Source organism: Parus major, chromosome 21 (assembly GCF_001522545.3).
Source record: "Parus major isolate Abel chromosome 21, Parus_major1.1, whole genome shotgun sequence".
In the NCBI taxonomy this organism is placed as follows: domain Eukaryota; kingdom Metazoa; phylum Chordata; class Aves; order Passeriformes; family Paridae; genus Parus; species Parus major.
The window spans coordinates 2,426,357-2,449,662 of record NC_031789.1 but is presented as its reverse complement, the minus strand read 5'-3'; the positions used below and the strand labels follow the sequence as shown (position 1 = coordinate 2,449,662).

Genomic DNA, 23,306 nt, shown 5'->3' with positions numbered 1-23,306 from the left:
GGGGTCTACAGGACTGTCCCGTTGGGGAGGGGGATCTTAAATCCACTCTTCAGCAGGGCAAGGCAGATGCAGAGAGCCAGCAGGCCGGCCAGGAGCACCCCCAGCAGTGCCTTGAGGCAGGAAGTCCTGCTGCGGGTGAAGGTGCCAGGCCCCATGACGCTCAGCAGGGCCGTGCTCACAGTTAACGTGTACAGGATGGACACTCCCGTGTTGAGGGCCACGATCTTCCCAAACTTAGCAAAGGGGGCAATGATGCAGAAGAAGAGAGGGACGGTGGCGATGACGGTGGTGACGGCGCTGGACACGATTGCCACACCCACGTGCCGGACGGCTTCCATCGTCCTCCACTGGCGGCAGGCCGTGGGGTCCTGCTGGAAGGGACAGCCCTGTTATTTGAGCACTGCTATTTTAGGCTGCCTCAAACAATCTGTGCAGTCTCTGAGCAAAGAGGCACAGGCTCAGAAGCCAGCAGAGGCTGCTGGATTTTGTGCCTCCTTTCCACCACATCAGCCTGATTGCTGGGCCTACACAGGGACTGCATGCAGACACCACACCCGGCATCAGAGATCCCAGGCTTTTGTGGTCTCCATCTTCCCAATGAGACAAAAGATGTTAACAAGGCCAGAGGCGAGCTGGTGGTCCAGCAAAGCAGCTGTCACCCCAGGACAGCAGTTTTCAGAGGTTACAGCTAGTGCAGAGCTGTTCCAGCACAGACATTTCACCTGGACATGAATACAGGCTGCTTTGGACACAGCTGTGGCCAGCAAGAAAGGGACAACCATGTGGGCTGGAAACCCTCAGCTCACAGTCTGGAGCAGTCAGCAGGACAAGCAGCAAATACCACAGCCCAGGGATGCTCTGAGGGTGCCAGGACATTGTTTATTGTTTTATTGCCCCACCTTGTTTATCACGTGCCCTTCTTCACAACTGAGTGGCACAAGAGGAATGAAATGCAAGGCTGCAGGAGGAAGAGCTCACCTGTGCCTGGTGGAGTGGCAGGTTCTCCCCTGCCAGCAGGTAGCCCTCCACCAAGTGCACACAGTAATCCACAGAGGAGCCAACGAGGATGGAGAGGGAAATGGCTTCCACAGCTCCCATTTCCCAGCCAGACCAGTACATGATGGTCACCACAAGGCAGACGACCCCTGTGTGAGGAAGGTGTTGTTAGGCAAATTAAAGGACTCTGGGGCTGCTGCACAAGCCTGCTGGTACAAGTGGATCCCTGGGGAGTTTGGGCTCAGACCCCACATGTCTGTGAGCCACCCAGCCTGACTCTGGCACCCACTCCCCTGCCACAGAGACAAACACTTCCCTCACCTTCCCTCAGCACAGGGACATTGTGTAAGGGACCAGACCTGCTGGGACTAGTGGAACACCCAGTTAAATATCAGGCAAACCAACTGATGCCAATCTAAACTCTTGCTAAGTGAATCCAAGCCCAGAGAAGTGTCCACGTGTGCACACAAGCACCACAGGGAAGTGAGCCTGTTGTTTTCCTTGCTGGAGTTACACAAAGGCTGAGCACACTTCTTTGAAGGCAAAGAGAACTGTTAGTTTGTGAGTCATATGTGGGAGACTAAGTGCTTCCAAAATGATAGATTTGATTTTTAAACTGAGAAGTTTAGCAACACACTTAGACCACAATATTATCAAATCACCAGCCAGGGAGAGGAAACTATTTACAATTTTGCTTCAAATACTAAAACACTGCTAAAATACTCAGCTTTTAACACCTCCCACTGCTTGGAAATAGCAGCTATGGTGCAGGTTCTTGGAAAGTAGTGTAATTGTTATTCAGAGCTTGTGGGACTTAATCACATTATTATACATAACAGGTAGAGATGGCATTTGTGTAGCTAAAACCCTCATTTAAACAAATAGAAGGGATTGTGTAGATAAAACACACTGGGAATTAGACACACAGATCTACTTTCCCAGTGAGATTCCTGTGCATTTGTTGAGAGCTTCTTCTGTTCACTTAGCCAGTCTGTTCTCCAGCACTGGCTCCTGGAAAGCCAAAAGGGTTTACACAGAATACAAGAGACAGAGAATCAGCAGTACCACAATCCAACAATTTCAGGACAAATGAGAGCCTGACACGTTGGAATTGGTGTTTTTACCTAAGATGCTGAGCAGCACTGGCAGCAGGAGGAGGATGTGTGTGGTGAACACTGCCACGGCAGCCACACAGATGACCAGCGAGAGGACAAGACCATACAGGGCACTCTGCACTCCTGGAAGGAAACAGCCAGCTGATATGAATCCTGGAAGGTGACAGCTGCCATGGGAAAGGCACCGTGTTCCTGCTGGCAACAAGGCAGGCAGGGACTCACACTGGGGAAGACAGGAAGGGGAGGATGAAAGCGGAAAGAAGGTGATCGGTTTCTTGAATCTCGCAGCAGCAGGGCTGAATCCCTTCCCTTACCTGTTCCCTTGGGCTCTGCCTAATTCTGACAATTCCCATTGCTTAGGGCAGGAACAGGCTTTAGGAGTTTGCACAGCAGTGGCAAGGGACTGCAGATATAACCCATGCCCACAGAGTGTGCTGTGAAGATGTGTCAGAAAGCGTGGGTTCCCCCAGGCAGAGAAATATGGCATCACTTGCCTATAATCTCCATGAAAATCTGCTTCCAGTGCTCACAGGTCTGGAAACCATGCCGGAGAGCAGAGCCCTCTGGGAAGAGCTGGAGCTGCTGCTGCAGGAATGTCTCCCATTTCAGATAGTCAGCATATGTCTGGAAGGATGATTTCCCCTTGTAGGTTGTCTGTAACAAGATAAACACATCACTCGTGTCCTGCTCTTTGGCCAGGGGATGCATGGCAAGGAAAAGGGCAGAACAACCTAGAACAAGGAGTGGCAGCACCAGGCAGAACTGGCAGTGGCATTTGGGCAAACCTGCCACCAGCTTCTTGCCTAATTGTGGTGTAACAGCCACTTCTACCAACTTGTGAGTGCAGGCAACTGTCTGCAACAAACACTAATAAACACTAAATTATGGCTGAAAATGGAAGTGGCCAGTGCAGAAAGAGCAGAGCTAAACCCCCAGAAGTCCCTGTCACCAGAATGACAATGTCACCAGGTGATGCCATGTGCTCACCGATTCAAATGCCATGGAGATCCACTGCACCTTCCCATCCTTCACCCCCACTGCCCCATGAGAGAGCTGCCCAGGCAGCAGGTTTGGCTCAGGGATATTCTTGCACTCAGGGTGCAACATCTGCAGGAAGGAGGAGATGCTGTAACCTGGAGAGAAAGAAAGAGCAAGAGATGGAGTGCAGAACAGGGAAAGGAAGCACACTGGAGCAAGGGGATGAAAAAAAACCCCAACCAACAACCCAAAATGAGAGCCCCAAGAGTCACAGGACCCATCTGTCCACAGCTGCTTCCCCTTGCCACTCTGGTTTGCCAAAGCCCTTGAGGTCTCATCATCACAGCTCTCATGTGGCTCTATCAGCAGCATGGGACAGGACAGTGCCACTGCTGTTTGTCCCCAGCTGTCAGGAACAGCACAAAGAGCAAGGGCTGAGGGATGTCTGCCTGGCCTGGCAGGGATTTGCTCCAGGCATGAAACTGATTTTCAGCCTCAAGACAATATACCAAATGCCAAACTACCACAACTTGCTAGCTCAGCTCCACAACCTTGTGACCTCTGAAGTTGGGAGAGATGGTCACTGGTCAGGTGTGCAAAGCCAGAGACAGTGAGTAGCCTCACTGCAACGAGACCAGGTGTGAGTTCACTGTAATTCAGGAGCTACTAAGAAGATATTTACTGAATCAAAATGTTTTCTCTCAAGCAATACCCATGACTGGAAAGAACAAATGCAATCCTGTTCTTATCTTTCTGGATTAAATCCCAAAGAATCTACCCAGCATCTTTGGCATTAAAGAGACCACCTTTCTTACTTTCTGTCCCAAAAAGCACAACCAATGACATGTTCTAGAAGGGTCAAGCTGCCTTGGGAAGGAGACAGCAAGAAGCAGTCACCCTTTCTGGTTTGCTGTTGAGGACCCCAGCTGAAGCAAGCACAGGTAGGGCTGCAAGGAGTTAGTCTAACCTACCCGAGGGCAGGCACTGAGCCCCTCCGGGCTTCACCAGCTCAGAGTTGCTGGCAATGGCTTTGCAGAGGCGGCACAGGTTGCCAATCTCTTTGAAGAGGTCAAAGCTGTCATCGTAGATAACACTGCCCTTTCACAAGGAGACACAATGACAAGAGCACCGCACGTGAGACACACACACAGCAACTGGAGCTCAGCTGCCTGCATTTCTCACTGCCCCTTCAGAGGAAACAGGCAAAGGCTGGTTCTGCACACTACCCCCAAATCACAGAGCAGGAAGAACAGCAGAAAGCTCAAGTGCATCAGCCAAGCTAAGCATAATTTTTCTAGGGAAAGACTGTCATGTGTCAAGGTATCAGATCTCAGAGATAAGCTGTTACTAGAAAAGTCACATTTAGTAACCTTTCCCTAGAGTAAGTGATTTTTATTTTTTGTTAGTACTTCATAACAAGATATATATATTATAGAAAAATATCAGTTCCCTCAGTCTTGAATTTGTAGTGAGATTTTGAGATGGGTTAGTTTCTAAAACCCTCAAGAAAGAAAAGAAAGCCAGGTTTAGACTCAAAATTAGAAGGTTATATATTGCACTCAGAGGGATTTTCTGGAAAATCTGAAGTGGCTTTTTTTTTTCAGTAAGGACTTCCTGATCTCCATTATTTTGTCAAATTGCTAAAACAGAACTCTACTGTCTCATCACAATGCTACAACCATCTGTCCACCCTGGGCTGTGGGTATTAACTAAAAACCATCCAGAGAGCCCAGATGGGGTGTACCATGTCTCCGATGACGTGGTTGTCCGGGTGTCGCGTGCGATTGACGCCTCTGATCCCGAACACCACGAACACCATGGCTCCCGTGTCCACCAGCGGCCGCACCGCCGGCTTCCCGCAGCCCGCGTTCACGCACGGGTTAAATCCAGACGTGGCTGACAGCTTGGCTTTGGGTGCTGCTGCCAAATACAGAATGATTGGTTACTTCAGGTGGCAGAAGAAGGTGTGATTGTCTGGATCTCAGCGTGGTTGGACGGTTTTACCTTTCTCACTGGGAACGTACAGGATGCCTTTGGTGGGTCCGTCTGGGCTGGAGCTGAGCAGGCAGCCTGGAGGAGACACACACACTCGGCCGTGGTAAGGTGGCTTGTGTGACTGGGCAAAGTACAATTTCCTGTGCAGCAAGGAAAGTTTGTTAAGGGGGGACAGAGGTAGAGAAGATGAAGCATCCAAAGTATCGTGGAAACAGATATTCTCAGGGACAGAGGTAGAGAAGATGAAGCATCCAAAGTATCACATGGAAACAGATATTCTCAGGGACAGAGGTAGAGAAGATGAAGCATCCAAAGTATCACGTGGAAACAGATATTCTCAGGGACAGAAGCAAAGGGAAAGGTGAACATCTGCACACCTGGAACCCTAGCCATTGCATATTCTGTGCTGCCCAAGAGTTCAGGTGGGTAAGGGCAAAAAAAAAGGTCAGCAACATCTTTCTGCCACCCAAAGAAGCCCCCAGACACAGTCTGTCGAGCCTTTTGCATGTAAATGATGCTATGGGCCTGCAAAGTGACTGCAGATATTGGGTGCACGTGCAGCAAAGCAATTCTAGAGCCATGGATGTCACTGATTGAGGGCAGGACTGGCAGTGGCCATGAGGCATCTCACATCAGCCTCTCAGCTGGGCTGTTCCTCAGGGGGGTTTGGGAAGGTTACCGTGTTCGCTGCTGCTCCTTGGAGGCCACGTAGAAACTGAAATCGAACTTCCAGCCCTTCTTGGTGTCACAGGACAAGGTGGTCATCATCCACTTCCTGGGGCTCATCTGCTTAAGCAGCCCTACTGTGGACACACAAGCTGTCAGCTTCCTGGTGAAGTTACCGAAAGGCACTCTATACACCTAAGCAATGGATTAATGAAAACAGACACTTAACTCCACGGGGTTGCAGCCTGTTGCACATCAGCATCACACTCTCCCCTCCACACAGCACTGCAGGCACACAGCCTGCCCCTTCCCAGCGATGGGCAGGTGTTGATATATTTTGTATATTAGTAAAGGCCTGTATGCACAAAGCAGCCTTTGAAATAAGTCGTGATATTAAGGGCTAAAATCCTTGAAACTTGCCTGCAGAAGAGAGAGTAAAGCAAAACAATATCCTTGTGTGTAGGAGAAAAAATGTAAACTGTGTGTGTTAGCCAATAGTAGCTTGCTCTGCCTGCAGACCCTGTAAAACCCTATAAAGGTGTGCTAAAGACAGAAATAAACGGTGTTCACGTTTACTTCTGTGAAGGCTGGTCAATAGGCAGGTGTGACAGGCCCCTTAACACCCCCATTCCCAGTGGCCTAGGCTGAATGGTGGCTGTTCTGCCCAGGGTGAGGGACATCTGCCCTAGAGACACCCACAGTTTTGCTCCCATCGCTGAGAGTCACCTCACAACAGCAACAGGTGAAGTCTTGTGGCACTCCAAGGTATCATCTCAGATGATGCCAAGCACAATGCCTTCTGTGTTAACTACCCTACTGCAGTGCCCTGAAAACATCACCCAAAGCTACACAGGACCCCATGGAGAGACAGGAGGAGGCTCTTGTGCTCACCTGCTGAGTGCTGCCCTCTTGCTAGAGGGGTCCAGCATCCTGGACTGACTTACCTGGAATGAAGGCACCTCCCCATCTCCTGGTGACACCATCTGCCAGGGTGCAGGGACACTGGCATTGAGTGAGAATCTGTAGATGGCTGGTCTTCCCTTGCTCCTGGACTTGGAGATATACACAGTCCCCTGGAGCTCTGAAGAAAACAGAGGGCATGAGGTTTGGTGGTATTTCTTAAATCAGCAAATCCTACAGACACAGGCAGAGCAAAGGAGGGTTGTTATTCTCTGCTGTCTGCTCTGGGACACCAGGCACAGCCTCTGCTTTCTGGCAGTGCAGCACACCTTTCAAAGGCTATCACAAATACACCCTGAGCTGCAGTAATTCCTGGTGGCTTAATGATTCATGTCATCTTGGGACCTGGCCCAATAACTGTTTTATCCCCAAAATCCCCTGCAAACTGAATTTACTCTCCTGTGACCTGCCAACAAGGTTGTGAACAGGACTGGGATGTGAACTGTACTCAGATCAGAGGGATATGACACTAGACAATGCTGCCAGCTGGGTTATAGCACCATGTCCTAGGGAGCAGTAGGTATTCAGGGAAAGGGGGATTCTCAAGATGCTCCATACATCCAGCACCAACCTAGGGCTCAGTGGGGCAGGCTCTGAAGAGAATTATTCCCCATCAGCTATTCAGAGAGCATGTGCTTTAGTTTGTACAGTGGATCCTTGAGCCCTGGCTGCTAATGTGGCCAGAGCCACCATGGCCCACTCACCTTGCTGCCCTGTATCACTCATGCTGCCTTTGCTTCCCCAAGGTGACCCTGAGCCCCTCTTCTTCTTTTCCAAGGAAGTTCGGATGTTGTTCTGCAAACTGTGGGGCTTTTCCTGAAACAAACCTGTCCCACAAGGTTAGTCAGGGAGGCCAGAGTGAATGGCATGAGAAAAGATGCAGCAGGCCCGTGTGTACCACAGACTCTGCAGCTGAATACCAAACCCTGAGCAGGCAACACAGACCCTCCAGCTGGGCACTGACATGAGACCAGCACTTATGAGTAAAAATAGTCAGTTTTCATATCAATCCCTGTGAAGGGATTGCTCCAGAAGAAATACTCATGCAGTTCATGGCTAAAGCAGGAAATACTTTTCTGAATACCCCACTCCTACAGGCAACTCAACCATTCCCAATGTGTGCCTCCTTTCCACGAGCTCCATCCCATGTCCAATGAGATATTTGAACATTGTAGGTGTCTGCCTCACATTTCAACTCCTCCAGTCCAGGACTTAGGCCAGGCTGGGCTGCACCCACCATGGTTTGGGGATCAGAGTTCTCACCTGAGCAGGTAATGCAGGAGATACCTTCAGCACTCAGGTTGTATTTCAGGTCCAGGAGCACCTGGATGTTTGTGTCTGGCCGGAACAAGACTGGAGCACGGCTAGCTGGGTGGAGGCGGCTGGCAAAGAATATGGACAGGAGCAAAACAAGGAGAAAGAGCCCTGCAAGGAGAAACCTGGGTAAGTGTGGGACCCTACATGCACTTCACACATGCTCAGAGAGCAGGGGTGGTATTTTCAGCTGGAAAAAGAACAGTCACTAAAGCACAGTGGCAGCTGGGCTTTCTTTTCTCCATGCCTGGAAAAAGCTCCATCAGGATTTGCCACTTTAGATCTGAGTGAGAAGAAAGGGATGGAAAAGTCCCTCAGGGACTGAATGTTCTGGGAGCACTCTTCCACTGTGTTAGAAGCCCTCTCCCATGTCCCTTTTCCCACCTCTTGTCACTAATAATCAAGGCTTGGAGACTGATTGAAATGTCAAACCCCCTAAAATCCATGCAGATGCAAATCGCCTCCTTCCTTACCCACAATCACCCATCTCCTCTTCACTGCAGACCACAGCACCCAGTGTTCCAGCAGCTCCTGCAGATGAGTTATCAAGTGACCCCTGTTGCCCTTCTCTGCAGAGAGCTGCAGATTTTCTGGCATCACAGACACCAAGGGGACATCCCCCATTTCCAGGGAGACTGGAATAGAGAGAAATCAAAAACAGTCTCAGTTTTGTGTCTCTCAGAGCTCTCTGCCCTCCTTTATCAAACCTTCTGCAAGGTGCTGTACAACTAAAGAGATGGAGTAAGACCCTGACAGAGGCAGTGATTCCAGCATGTTTTAAGCAGCATCTTTGTCAAGTCACTGCCATGCAACAGCTACAGTGTAATTCCATAGCTCAGTCCAAATCTGTGCTTCAGGCTGTTCCTTGCTCTACCAAACCCCACAAACACTGTCCATAAGGTCACAGGAACACTGCATGCTTCTTGGGCCAAGCAGAATTTGTCCCTGTCCTACTAAATACGCCTTACACACAGCTGACCTCTTCCTGACTGCAGCCTGGCTCCTCCCTGATTCTCCAATCTCCAGATCAGGGATGCCAAGGGAACTGCCCCCTTCTCTGTGTGTGACAAGTGGGCACTTGCTGTGTTGGGATGATGCCTGGCACACTGCAAACCACAAACCACGCTTGGTCAGCCACTGGAACAAGCTGCTTTGCTTCTTCACAGTTCCCTGATGCCCAGGGGCCCTGGAGGAAAACATTCTGCTGTTTGCAGGGAAGAGGGGGATTATTTCCATACATCACCACTGCATGTGGCTCTGGCATACTAAAGAGAACCCACAGAGCCAGAGCTTTTCTGCCTGCTTGTCAAAGGCATCTCAGAGCCTACTCTGCAGCAAGAGCTCTGCACATGCCATGGAACTGGTTTAGTTATCTCCAGCTCCAGTTTGCTTCCAGGCCTGAAAGGTACTCAGTGCTGTTGGGGGTTTTAAAAGGATGAGATTCCAGCAAGTTTTAAAAGCCAAGTACAAGAGAGCATGACCTTTTTCTTGGCATCAGGGCTGGAAGGATTATCTCCTGCCAACAACAGACAGGGAATTTCTGGGCTTTTTTCTAGATTGCTTATGTGATATCAGGTAAGTCACTGCCCTCTTCATACCATGATGAAGGAGCTGCTCTAGGGGGCTGATGCTGGAGAACAACAGTGCTCTTTCTCCTGCTTCCCAAATGCAGAGCTCCAAATGGCAGGGAAGAAGGGAAATCTTTACTCCATGGTGAGCTGTCCTGGTGTTATGGATTAGATGTTTCATGGCCACATCCATGTCACAATCAGTGATTCCAGGCAGAAAGCAGACCGCAGTGGACACAGAGAATTAGCAAAGTAGTTAAGAAAGCATGCATTGACACTCAATGAAGACCTCAAAGCAAACTTATGAAGAATACTGAGTTGTGACTCCTACAACCTCCCATGATGGCTCCAGTTTACACCTCAGGGTACTGAGGCAAGGACCAGTGTCAGGGGCAGGGAGAACTGCAGGATGCAGAGGGCAGTGTGATCCCCTAAAGGCAGACACATACCAGGCTCCTCCTCCACGCTGAGCAGTGGGATGTCATCGTCAAGGTAGGGAAGGGTCTCTCTGCCTGCTCTGGAGCTGGTGTCTGAGGCAATGAAGAGATCTTCAGCCAGGTGCAAGGCACTCTTCTTGGTGCACTTCTGACTGCAGCTGCATTGAAGCAGGAAAGGAGACAAAGGGAAGAGTTTTAAGCCACATACTCTGTGAAGAGTTACCAGTGGGCTCCTTCAGTGGCAAAGAGCACAGCAACAGCCTGCTCCAATTAATTGGAAAGACAACAGGCACTGCCAGCAGCAAATTCCATTGCTGGGTGCTGAGAGGGCAAGGGCTGGGCTGGATACACAGAGCAGGGCTGAGCCATGGACACTGGGTGCTGAGTGATGGGACTTTCAGCACTTCATCTCTCTGCTAATGAATTCAATCAGGCCAGGTCATCTGCAGTGCTAAAGAGCAGGGGAAGAGGAAATGTGCTGACTTTCAAACACAAATCTCCACGTCCTGCTTGTGCTCACAGGCAGGAGCAATGGTGATCTGCCTGTCTTGCAGGGCTTGTGTCCACTGCTTGAAGGTTTAGCTGTGCATTAAGGCTCTGAGGAAACAAATGGTCCAGTACTCCATGGGATTCAACCAAGAGGACTGACTGAGAGAGTGAGACTGGGGCTTGACCCTTCCATTTTGCTCCATCCTTCTGTCAGAGCCAAAGCCAGGCTGCTTGAGGGGAATGAGGACAAACTGACATGATAGGGAAGGAATATGCAAACCTCCTCGACTGCAAATTCCACAGCTTCCCACCCACAGGCTCCAGGGCTCACCTGGCTTGGCAGGAGCTCTCTAATGGGGACACATAAAGGGTCCATATCCCAAGAGCAGCTGGCATGGTGAAGAGCACAGCTACCCAGCAGCAGGACACAATCAGTGACATGAAGAGTCCAAAGTCGTGCACAGCTGGGATCTGCACGAGGAGAGAGAACACAGGGCTGGGATCAGCTGGGGCAGGATTGCTGGAGCAGGCAAGGAAGAGATGTCTGGAGGAACCTCAGAATAGCACATGCTGACCTCAGTAATGACAACCAGCAAACCTGGTGGGTAAAGCACTGAGACAGAGCCTGTTTGATCAGAAGTATTTCCCTGGATAATCCACTGCCTTACAGCAGGTAAGAGACAGCCCTGCAGAAGCAGGTCTGGAGGTTCCTGACCCATCAGGCCTTTTGGCAGAAATGGAAACCCCAAATCCCAAAGGTGCAGGGTACCTGAGAGAAGATGTTGGCAGCATATGCTGCAGCTGTGGTCAGGGAGGTGAAGAAGGTGGCCTTTCCTGCTGTCTGGATAGTGTGGATCATGCGCAGGCGCAGGTCCTTGAGGTGGGTGGCTTGGCGGTAGGTGTTGATGAAAACAAAGACATCATCAACCCCTGGAAAAAGACAGCAGAGATATTGATACTCTGCTCACAGAGGTGATACCTGCTGAAAATCTGATTTCCCCTTTGGCATTTGACCTGCAAATATTAAACTTACAGGTAATGGAAAAGGGCCTGAAAATTCAATGTGCATTTGCCACCATCACCTTCTTCTCTCCTGCAGACAGAAGGCAGGGCAAGGCAGCACAGGTAAAGCACAGGCTCTGAGTAAAGATGAGCTTACCAATCCCCACGATGACAAAGGCAGCCACACCATTGAGTATACCCAGATACTGGATCCCAAACACGACGTGGTACAGGAACAGAGCCACCAGGCAGCTCAGCCCAATGCTGGCAATGCCAAAGAATGACAGAAACACTACAGCAGAAAAGAAACATGGAGAAAATAATATCTCTGAGCAAGCCCAGGAGAACAACACCTCCCACCTGCCCCATGAGTGTGCTGGTGACAGAGAACAGTTCAAGGCTGCAGGATACTGCTCACAGACTCTTTCCCATGAGGCTCATGCAAAAAATTACATCAGATTTATGCCAGTGTTAGTAAGATGTGGATTCACATCTTATTCCTGATTTCCTGTGAGTCTTTCCCTCACCCTGCCCATAAATCTCTACTGTGGAGAATGAGACTGTCCTGCCCTTCTGCAGTGCCACACAGCCACACTGGTGCCAGGGCATCAGAGCCTCTCCCTGGGCTTGCACACACACAGACAGACACTGCACATCTGGATTTGTGTTAGAACAGGGTAGCTGTGACTCCAGCCTACCTGAGCATGAGGTGAGGATGTAGACCAAGACAGCTATGCAGCTACTGCTGATGAAGGCCAGCAACATGTCATTGTTGAAAGTCCTCCTCACTTCATAGTCAAACAAATCTGTCCCTCCATACAGCACCTGCACTTTGCTAGGGTAGGAAGATACGAAAGAAGAGGAATAGTTGAGCACAAAAGGAGCAGAGCCCAGTGGTTTAAAGCACAGTGTCTCCTCCAGAGCCAAAGGAGGTCACTGCTCTAATGACCTGGCAGTTCTCTGAGAAAACAGAGCAGTGAGAGCAGGTTGAACAAAGTTGCTGCTGGAGGTGAAATTCACACAGGGAAGGGGAAAAATAAAGAGCAGGTCTAATATTTTTTAAATTCCTCCACTGCATGGTGGGTCTTGGGCACTAATAAACAGCTCCTGGAGCTTTCAAAGCCAATTCCATCTGGAATCCTAATCATTGCTTATTATATTAGCACAGTGGATGCAGGCAGAGTGAGAGCTTAATCAGAAACCATATGATTTACCAGCTTCTGCCTCTGGAAGCAGGCTCAGAGCAGAAGTAATCCAACATAATTTAACCAGGACTACAATAATGCTGCACCATAGGAGGCTATCAGGGCTTTGGAACTGAGCCTTGGCCTCAATTCCCTTTTGGCTTGTCAGAAGCACAACGTGCTTTCCCAGCCCATTGCTGAGAATGCTCTGTGGCTGCCTGCATTCCAACCTGCTTCTGAAGATCAGCATCCCTTCATTCTGGGAAGTACTGAGACTCAGGGCAGTAGAAAGTCTGAAGTCTAAGAAGGTACAGAGACTTCTGTCAGCTGCCTGAGTACTGGGATGCTCTTTTAGCTCTTTTTAGCTCTTTTATCATCTCTCTCACACAAGCACTGAGCAAAGCTCTATCCAACCAAGTCATACAGACCTGGTGGTGAAAAAAACCTGCACTTCCTGAAACTTATCCTGCCCTGAGACTCCCCACCCCACCTCTCTGTACAAAAAGCAAAAGCAGAATTGGATCCACACATTGAGTAGCCTTGAGTAAAGACCATTTCATCCCCTGCATCAAACCAGTGGTGGCCAAATTCAGAGCAGGAAGGCAGTTCTGTTTGAGTGCTGGAACTGGATTTGTAAGATAGAAGCAAAAAGATCCAGTGCCACACAAGGACTTAGTGGAAAGGCAGGCAGTAGATTCAAACTTTGTCTCCTTTTCATTGTCTCTGTTGGTGTCTCTGGCATGTTGCTGCAGTAGGAAGTGGCAGCAAAGGGGAGCAGATGAGTAGTTTTCTGCCATATGCTCCCCACCATCATTCACAGCTCCAGCTTCAGTGGAGATGCTTTTTCTCCTTCATCTGGAACATTATGCCATGGCCACTGTTGAAGTCTGTCCAGCAGTCCAAGATAGCATGTCAAGCCTTCCCAGTGAAGCCAAATGGAACACAACTATCAGAATGGAACAAGCCCTCCTGCTCTGCTGTGAACCTTAAGGCAGAGCTTTTGCCCTGAAAGGTCTATCCCATCCTCTGCCCTTCCCTCACCTGCACACACCCTCACCTCGTGGACTGCTTGGCCAGCATGGCCACATAGGTGATGACAAAGTTCTGGAACTTGTGGCGCTGCTCCTCCCAGCGATCCTCCACCGAGTAATAGTTGGGCAGCGGGGCCCCGAAGAGGATCTCGCTCCGCAGCAGGGAGCTCTTCATGTTCTCAGCAGACAGCCCCTCATCCACGTACCAGTAGAACTCGGGGTGGGTCATGGCCAGCTCCAGGGATCCTGCAGGAGAAAGCAGAGCCACTTTTGTTAGGTCCTGCTTAATTGTCTTGGCAAGGCACAGGGTCTAGTGTGCCACAGGGAGAGTGGGAGTCACCCTGTCCTTCATCAGAGCGATGCTGGCTGCTGCTGCTGCCTTCCAGAGACCAAGGAGGGCCAGGAAAACCTGCATTGTAAAGTCTCACATCCTACTCCTGTTCTGTGACTGCTTGTGCTGCTGTCCACACACACTTCCCCATCAGGGACACATCTTCCACCTGACTGACCTGACCCACAGCACCCCCAGCCAACAACACCCCCATCAATACTCCCACTGCTGCTCTTTCTTCTCTTACATGGGGACAAGATTTTCTCCATTACACCTGGAAGCCCAAGAAGTAAACAATGCCTATGGAAGAGAAGTCCTGGCTCTGCTGTGACCTGCTACCTCTGCCATCTGTGAGGGATGCAGAGATGGAGGCACTCAGTTCTTACTAAGAGACACTGCCTATCTATTCCCCAAATCCAGCTCCCTCCAGTTCATACCAGAAAGATCAGAAACTATGCTCTTTCCTGTTTTGGTAACAAATTGTTACTGGAGCAGATGGACTTCATTCTTTGCTTGCTCCCTGCACGGCTCCTGGACAGGCACCCTCTGCAGCCTGGCTTGGGAGACAGATGGAGGGAACATCCCACAGCCACATCACACCCACAGACTCTTCATGAGTCACCTCTTTGTCACCACTCAGAGCCTCTGTTCTGGGAGAGGAGCACAGAACAGGGCCCAGAGCTGGGAGGAGGCGGCAGGGCCTCTCTCCTCCTCTCCTTATAGAAACCTTTCCAGTTGGTGACTCACAAGCTGCTGGAGCAGCCCACAGACCTCTTTAATCTGCTCTTTAATTTAATACCACAGGGAAGCTCATCCCTATTGTCTTTCCAAGCCCTGGCATTGCTCCAGTTAACCACAACCATCTACAGGGGACAAGGGTCAGCAGAAGACATCTGTACCATGCAGGACACTCCCTCACTTGTCCCTCTCACTGTGTGGGTCTGTGTGACCTGTGACTGGCACTGCAGGGTTGAAAAGGAGCCCTGGTGCAGAAAAGACAACTCCTGAAGGCACATCCCAGCACCATCTTCCTCTCCATACAAGGCAGTCACTCCTCTTAGCTGCACACCACAGACTGCCTGAACCTGAGGGAGGCATTCCTTGAACATTCCAGCCCTTGCCCACGGCCCTCAGCTCACCTTGGATGTCAGCGAGGTCTTGCCCCATGCCATCATAGTAAATCTTCCCTCCTCTCTCAGTGGGGAAGAAGTAGGTCATGAGGGAGCTGGGAGGGGAACAGTAGGAGTAAGAACCCAGGGGCAGATCCTTCAAGACCTCGTGGGGCTTCCAGCAGAACTCCCTGAAGCGAGGGTGGTCCATGATCTTGCGCTCAACCTCATGGATGGTGACCAGGCGCTCGGTGGTGAAGATGTTGTTCTCCGAGTCCCCCCGAGCCAGAAAAATGAGCTCGATGCGCCAGTGAGCGTGTGTCTGTGTGTTGGCACTGATGTAAGTGCTGGAGTAGTCCCAGCGTGGGGCTCCCCTCCCGACCCTGGAAGTCTGGTTTCCTGTGCCCAGCCGAGGCTGGGGCTGCACGGAGCTCGTCCTGACCCCCGGCGGGCTGCGCTTGACCCGCGCGCTCACCCCAAGATGGGAAGCGTTGAGGTGAAGCTGCTGGAGCTGCTCGAAGATGAGCCTCTGCAGGGTTTCCGAGGTAAAGTCAGCCAGGTCCCGGCGGTTCCTCCCCCACGACCCAAACTGGGATTTGAGGGCCAAGGCGAGGGCGTCGAAGCGCTGCGAGGACTCATGGTTGCGGATCTCGAAAGCGTTGTAGGAGATGTCAATATCCAGGGCAGGGTAGTGGAGGAACATGACAACAGCAAGCACGGCAGGGATGGCACAGCCCAGGAAAAGTATGAAACCAGCACAGTATGGGTTGGTAAACACCCAACCAACAATATTCCAGAAGCCAGACACAGGCAGCGTGACGCACAGGGGCCTGACTCTGCACGGGCTTTTCCCACACAACAAAGCACCCTCTCGCCTCTTCCGGGAGCTGAAGGCTTCCTCTTCATCTTCCTCCTCTAGCCAGGCGTCCTGTAACAATGGGTCATCCTCTGTGTCCATGTCAGGCACCTGCAGACAGACAGAGCAGGGCAGTCAGCAGGGCCCAGCAGCGGTGGCACAGGCACAGCTGTCAATGCACAGGCTCGCAGCAGCACAGCCAGGCACGCTCCAGTTCCCTCAGGAGGAGAGAATCACTCCTTCCAAACCCCCCAGGTCTGCTACAGCCACTGAAACAACAGCTTTGCCATGAGGTATCCCACACTCTGCCTGGCAGAGGAACCAGAGAGGGAGAAGTGACAGTCCTAGAGCCCAGTGCTGTGGCAGGGGAAGGCTCTGCATGGCTCCAGCAGCACCAGGCATGGGGACTGCAGGGATTCCCACATTCACAGCTCCTGCAGCAGCAGGGACATTTAATTAGCTAATCTGGAACATTTAATTAGCTAACCTGGAACATTTAATCAGCTAACCTGGAACATTTAATCAGCTAACCTGGAACATTTAATCAGCTAACCTGGTTCTCACACCCAGGACCAGTTCATGCTACCAGAATGATACAAAATTCTAGGGAGCATTATCTTCCTCTCCTTAGAACTGGCAATTATTATTTCCCCCAGTTGTTTACAGCAGTATTCATCTTTCCCATGAAGTGTGCTTGTGTGTGCACACAGAGCCAGGAGCACACACCCACACCTGCACGCACCAACCCCTCCCAGAACTCACTGTGACCCTGCTCTGGTTCCTGATGGGATATGCACTGACACCATGGGGAGGGAAAGGGCTGAACAACCTCCCTTCCCTCCACTCCTGCAGGATATTGTTAGTGCAGTGTGTTTTTCCCATTCCTACAGAACAACCGGGAAGAAAATGCAGTTACTGCTTTCATGGAATGAAGGAGGAAACCCTCCCTGATCAGCCCAGACTTGGCCAGGAAAGAAAAGGGATAATCCCTGGGAAGTGCTCTCCTTAGCAAGGGTTCCCCAGACTTACCCTGGGTGTCTCACAGGGATCCACTGGTGGTGGTCCCTCAGAGCAAAGCCCTGACCCTGGAAGTGTCCCTCCCTTTTCTGGCTCCAGGCAGCAAAGCCCTTGGCCCTGAATTAATGAACAAACAGGCTCAGTTTGTTACCTGACCCTGGGAGTTGAAAGCAATTTACACACAGGCCTGAAAAAATTTACGAGCTTTGCTGCTAACCAGTGTTTCTATTTTAACTGGCCTCATGTCAGCAGAAAGATAAATTGCCCATACCTCTTAACTCCACATCCTCAGAAGGCCTAGGAGCTGCATGAAGTTGAACTGAGAGGAGAAAGCAATGTGACAAAAATGTTCCCTGGCAGAGGAGCATTGGTGCAAAGCAGCAAGGATCACATCAACCTCTCTGGCTTGGGCCAGTCTGGGCAATGCCAGTGGCTTTGTTCACAGAGAGCTCACAAGATCCCTCCCAAGGGATTCAGCCTGGTCTGGACAGCATCTGTTGCACATCTGGGCAGAGGTTCCCCTCATCACAGAGCCTGTGGAGAACAGGGAACCTCCGAGCTCCTGCTCCCTGCTCCAGCCCACACCAAGGAAAGCAAGAATGCTCATCAGTGCCTTTAATCTGCACCTGATCTTGTTCCAAAATACCCCATCCTGCCTGTCAGAGTGAGAGCAGAGGCTCTCCCAGCCCCTCACCCTGGCTAGGCTTGTACTGTGGCTCTCCCACCTCAAGCTGGACTGTGGAGACTGTGCAGGAGGGCACCTGTGAGCCTCCTGCAGCTCAGGACAAAAACCACTGCTGGCAGATGGCCACAGCCCCTCTCCTGCCAGACCTTCAACCCTCAGCAGGCTGAGAAATAGAGAGGTCAACTCATCAAACTCTCCTGTGTTGTTGTTCCCTTCACATGAAGGGCTGAGACAGCAAGAGGAAAACACAGGGTGGGTGGTGTCTCTTCAATCCTCTGGAAAGGTTAGGAGTAATCTAGTAATCTAATCAACCAAGGAGTGCCTGAAAACTTCCCTGAATACACATGGATCACTGTGTGAGCCCTTTGCACTGGGACAAAGCCAAGAGTGTCAAAATGCTGCTGCCCAGGACAGCAGGGGCTGCTCAGCTTCGTGGGAACACACACCCAAGCACTCTTGTGCTGCTGCCTGCAAAGCCTGATTTGCGTCATGACAGGGAGGAAGCTTTCCCAAGTCTCTGAATCTGCAAATTAATCCTCTCCTGGAGGAATCTTACCACAGCCCTGCCTTCTCTCTCACACTCTACACTCCCAAACACAGCCATAATCCCATCCAAGATGACAAGATACGTGTCCAAAGGCTGCTGGCATGGCAGCCCCCAAACACAGCACCTTGTCAGCCCCAGCTCACAGCTCACCCCACACTGCTCACCTGTGCCAGGCATCCCCAGCACACCTGGTGGGTGACCCCCATCCTCACTCAGCTCACAGGGACTGGCACCCTTCAGCCTCTAAGGGACAGCTCCAGGTCACACTGGTGTGGACTGATGCTGCAGGAAGCCAGGTGTAAACCTCAGCCATCCCCCCTGGGCAGGTTGGTGTGTACCTGCAGGTACCTCCCCTGCACCCCCAACTTCTCTCCCAATGGCTTGGGCTCTCCTTCAACAGAATGGAGTTACTGTGAGATCTGAACAAGCACATTCTCTGTAATTCTCTCCTTAGAAAGAGAGGTTAAGAGCCATAATACTTTCCCATTTTATTGAAGAGAAGGAGGGAAAAGATTCTTATCCTGAGACAGAAGAGCCTGTATGTGACAAGAAAGGGAAATGAGAGAGAGCAACACAATAGTAAGGCAGCAGAAAAGGGATCACACCATCTTCTTTCTTAACCAAGTGCTAAATCCTCAACTTAAGGATGGGATCAGATCTCAGGCATCTCCCTCTGACTTTTCCATCAATTGTCATGGTGAAGCAAAGCCCAGTTTGTAACACATGGGAACCTGTAATGTCTGGTGACCAACATGTGTTACACTCCAGCTGCAGACTGGCACAAATTCTGGCACTGGTGTGAACTGCAGCACAGAAATTTCTGGAGAAGCCCCTACATACACTCACATGAGAAGGATCAAGACTTGATCTGGAACAGAGGCAAGGGCAGGGTGGGTGGCCCCTGGGCTGTCCCCAGGCTCCCTCTGCTCACAGGGTACACACATGCCTGCATCCACTGAACCATCCATCATCCATCTGAACCCCCTGCAGGAGAGCTGGTCCAGCTCCAAAGCCAGACATGGCACACTTAGCATTGCCCTTGGGGCTCATCTGGCTTTGCCACCTTCCTCAGATCCTGCCTGGCTCAGGATGAGAGCCTCTCCAACCTAAAACATGGCAAATGGAAATGGCAGAGGAGATAAACCCTCAAATCATCCAGAAGGGAACTGAAATGCATTTTTTTCTGCTTGAATTTTACTTAGGGACCAGCCTGTTTTCCCTCCATCACTTTTCATACTATCCAGAGACTCCCAGCACTGAATCAGGGCCCAATTACTTTTTCAGCTCCAGGATATACACAGAGAACTTAATCCTGCAGCCTTCATTAAAGCTCTGCCTCACTCCTGTGCAAGCTTAGCCTGTGCCTGGTTGAAAGAGGCAGAGGATTAGAGCACTCCTTGGAGTCCTGGGTCTGTTTCTTTAGAGAGCAGGCACTGATTCAGCTGGTTTGGGTAGGCATTAAGATTTCTTGGGCTTCCCTCTTCTATTTCCAAAGCTTCCTGCAGGCAGGATCCAGCTCAAACCCCAACAGCCCCACAGGGATTGTCACTCTCCTGCACCTCAACCAGGAAAAACACCCATGCAGCTCCCACATGACAGTTCTTTTTCAGTGACATCTAGGATAGAAGAAAGTCATTGGCAAGTTGGAGAGAAGCAGCGACAGATGAGGAAGCTAATTACACCCGACCTGACTAATTAATGCTGACTTTCACATTAAAAAATCCTCACTAGTGTTCCATTTCAATTACCCAGTTGTTCCTTCCTACAGGAAAAAGGAAGCCTTGTGCAACAGCAAGCTAGAAAGAAAAAATGAAAGAAAGCTCAAGACAAGAAGGGAGGGAAAGACAATTTCTGTAATATAGGAGATTCTCATTGACAAAATAATCAAACTTCACACTGGTTTCTCCCACAGGCAGAGCTTTTAGAGCAGAGCCAGCAGTTTTGTGTTCCTATTTATATTCCTGAAATCTCCTGGAGTTTCTACCAAAGGCAGCTTTAGCCCCCTTTGATAGCTACATGAAGTTCCTTATAAGAGGGAGAGAAATAGCTTTTGTGCTTCCAAATCATCCTAAGAACACCCAGGTCCTGCTGAAAGCCACAGAGCTGCACAGAGCTCTGGCCATGTAGAACAACTGGAGGGCATCATTAATGTACCACACTAAAGCAGAGCTCCACAGGGACACCAGGACACAGCACCACAGCCTTGCTCTACACTTGAATCACTGAGATTAATCCAGAAGTCTAATTTAAAAACACAGCCAAGAAGGGTTTTCTCAGGTCCCTGTTCTCCCTTATCAACACAGCTATCACTGAGTGCATGGACTCCCTCTCCCAGTGTAAATTTCCTTTCATGAATTGTTAAACAAAACAACAGGGAGAACTGGACATGGTTTTCCTCTAATTGGAGTATTGCACTCCTGGCAAAGTAAAGCAGGCCATGGACACAGGACCCTGAATCTCCTGTAATACTTCTCAAAACATTGACTTAATTCAGCCACAGATCAGAACCTGTGCCTGGGGATACAGCACAGACAGAACCTGTTTCAGTGGGATATGAGCCCAGAGATTCACATTCTTTGGTTTGATCTGCAGGCTGAGCTGGCTCCACCATTATTAGTTAAACAGGTTCACCTTCCAGTTGCAAGCACAACACAACAACAAGGCTTTAATCTATTTTCTTTCTGTGTGCTTTGCATTTCCCTTTCCACTTGCTTTAAATTCTTTAGTAAGATGCAGAAAAACACTGCTTGACCCCAGGCACTTTGTAGATCAGAATGATATCAGAATGCTCCAGCAGCACAGAGCTGTTGGAATTACAGTGTAATTATATAAATATGTGTTTGCTGGGGGGAAAAAAAAGTTCAACAAAAGTATTTTAAACACATATATATATTAAAACTCTACAGTCTATAATTCCACTTGCCCACAGAAAGCAAGACAATAGGCAGGGCTGAATATAGGAAAGAGGATTATCAGATCCCAAGCTTTGTGAAATCAAGCACAGGCACATGCAGCCTCACCTCTTACTGAGGTGTTCCCTTCCACTGCTGACTGTTGCACCCCTCTTCCACCTCACAGGAACTTTCACCCCCTGGCTAAGACAAGAGCAGCTGGAAACAGAAGGATCCACGATCTTAACAGATTACATTCAATGATCTTTTCCAACCTAAATGATTCCACAATCTCTGACCAGCTTTCAGACTGGACAAAGGCTGCTTAGGGCACTCTCAGCCTTCTGTGTCTCTGCATGCACCTGCCTGTTGTTCCAGGTTTTGACAAACACTGATTAGATCTACTCATAACTGCATGCCAAAAACAGTGAGGAAAGATTAGCTGCAAAGTCGAGCACTCACCAGTCAGGAAATGCCAAATTCAGGGCCAACACAGCATCCTTAATTTGTCCCTCTTTCCTAAATGCTCTGCAGTGTAGTTTTGCTCCCAAGCTCAGTGTCCAAGGCAAGGACTCTGCCTTCCAGCAGTGCATGCGATGGATGATGCTCCCCAAATCCAGTTATTCACCCTGTTCTCTCCTCATCATTCAGCGTGTGGTCTCATGCCTCATTTCCTGCACGCTGCTCATGCCTGCCTCACAGGCAGAATTATTAATTTCCTCGTGAGCTTTTTAACACTGCCTGTCACGACAGAGTCTGAGGGCTGAACAAACGGGGCTGAACTGAATCTTCTCCCAGCATCTCAGGGAAGGAGGGGGTGGTGGAGTCTGCATCTGACAGATGCTGGAGCTCAGGAGATGAAGGAAGACGTAGACATTTATTTTGGGTGCCTAGTTTGACACACAAGATAACGAAAGAGGGCAAAAATGGGGGCTGTGTGCAACAAACCACAAACTCTGCCGTGTTCTGCAAGTATAATTTGAGCTGTATCATCAAACACAACCATCACTGTGCAACATAACCTTGATGCTGGTGAGGGATATCCAACCTCCACACTGAGAGCCAAATTCACACCATTTACATTACCAAAAAGAACCCAATAAATTGCCCCAAAATACATGCTTTAAAGTACTGAAACTGGCACTTTTCAAAGACAAAGGTCACCAGGATTTACTGACATCAAACAATGCACATTTAGTGCCCTGACATCCTGGGATTGCTGCAGAAGTGATTGAGCACTTCGCTAACATGCTTGTCACTGCCAAAGAAAGTTAATTTCCTGATAAAATAATTTGCTTCTGGTTATTGTAACTAATGATTGTAGGTGTCAGAAGCAGTGTCTTGGTTATAATCTCACAAAACGTGCCTGGCAGCCCTGTGCCATGTTTACAACTCACGTTCCTTGTTTGTGCTGGTGATAAGCTCTGCTGTCACTCAGCCATGTGGCACTTCCAGCTTTCTGCAAACAGGTACCAAGCAGCTACAGGCTCTGATATGCTTCAGACATGACTTCCCTCACCACTACAAAAATGACTTCGATTTTGGCTGAACCCCAGCCAGTTGTTGCTGCTAAGTAAAGGGATTGCCTCTGGCTCAGCTGGGTGCCTTGACACATTTCAAATTCCAGATCCCACCTGCCAGGGCCCAAAGGAAGAAGATTCCCAAAGGTTTGTGGGTTCCCACACTCCACTGCCTACCCCTGAGCAGCTGTGCTCAGAGCAAAGCTTTTACAGATCATTAAATGTAGATGGCTGCCACAAACCAGGGCCCTGCTATCCCAGGAGGAATCGCTCCAGGAAGGAATGTCAGATCACAGGAGGGAATCATCAATTCCCAAGCCAGTGGAATAAACCCCAAAGCTTGTGTGCTGCTGTTTTACAGATACACCCCAGCTTTACACATCACTGTCACCCTGAAAAGGAAAGCCAGATCCTGCTGGCAGAGCCTACCAGTCATTTATTATTCTAACCCGTGCTCAGCCTCCCCAGTTTATGTTCACCACCGTGTTATAGATACATTTTATATTGTTGGCTTTTCACAAATATTAAAATGAATGTTATGTGTATAAGAATGAGAAATTTTGTCTTTATTTCTGTTATTAATGAAATTTAGAAATAGTAGTGTAATACATATAT

General features: G+C 49.8%; 1 protein-coding gene across 3 annotated transcripts in view; it reads right to left on the bottom strand.

Moving 5' to 3' along the window:
• Positions 1-5: 5 nt before the first annotated feature.
• The window catches only part of DISP3 (dispatched RND transporter family member 3), a 35,028-nt gene continuing 11,727 nt past the window's right edge, over positions 6-23,306 (bottom strand). Inside the window, exons 1-21 of one of the 3 annotated variants that reach the window (XM_015648535.1) lie at positions 21,634-22,218; positions 15,206-16,142; positions 13,762-13,981; positions 12,219-12,355; positions 11,678-11,812; positions 11,288-11,448; positions 10,850-10,989; positions 10,042-10,187; positions 8,498-8,659; positions 7,974-8,135; positions 7,415-7,537; positions 6,695-6,831; positions 5,764-5,945; positions 5,094-5,224; positions 4,834-5,009; positions 4,061-4,187; positions 3,099-3,244; positions 2,606-2,765; positions 2,121-2,234; positions 979-1,145; positions 6-368 (exon numbers count right to left, since the gene is read on the bottom strand). In XM_015648535.1, coding sequence (XP_015504021.1) covers positions 6-368; positions 979-1,145; positions 2,121-2,234; positions 2,606-2,765; positions 3,099-3,244; positions 4,061-4,187; positions 4,834-5,009; positions 5,094-5,224; positions 5,764-5,945; positions 6,695-6,831; positions 7,415-7,537; positions 7,974-8,135; positions 8,498-8,659; positions 10,042-10,187; positions 10,850-10,989; positions 11,288-11,448; positions 11,678-11,812; positions 12,219-12,355; positions 13,762-13,981; positions 15,206-16,133 — 4,017 coding nt within the window. In that variant the 5' untranslated portion in view covers positions 16,134-16,142; positions 21,634-22,218. Of the gene's footprint in view, positions 369-978; positions 1,146-2,120; positions 2,235-2,605; positions 2,766-3,098; positions 3,245-4,060; positions 4,188-4,833; positions 5,010-5,093; positions 5,225-5,763; positions 5,946-6,694; positions 6,832-7,414; positions 7,538-7,973; positions 8,136-8,497; positions 8,660-10,041; positions 10,188-10,849; positions 10,990-11,287; positions 11,449-11,677; positions 11,813-12,218; positions 12,356-13,761; positions 13,982-15,205; positions 16,143-21,633; positions 22,219-23,306 lie in introns of those variants that run through there. The other 2 variants (XM_033519295.1, XM_015648536.3) reach the window with 2 other exon arrangements.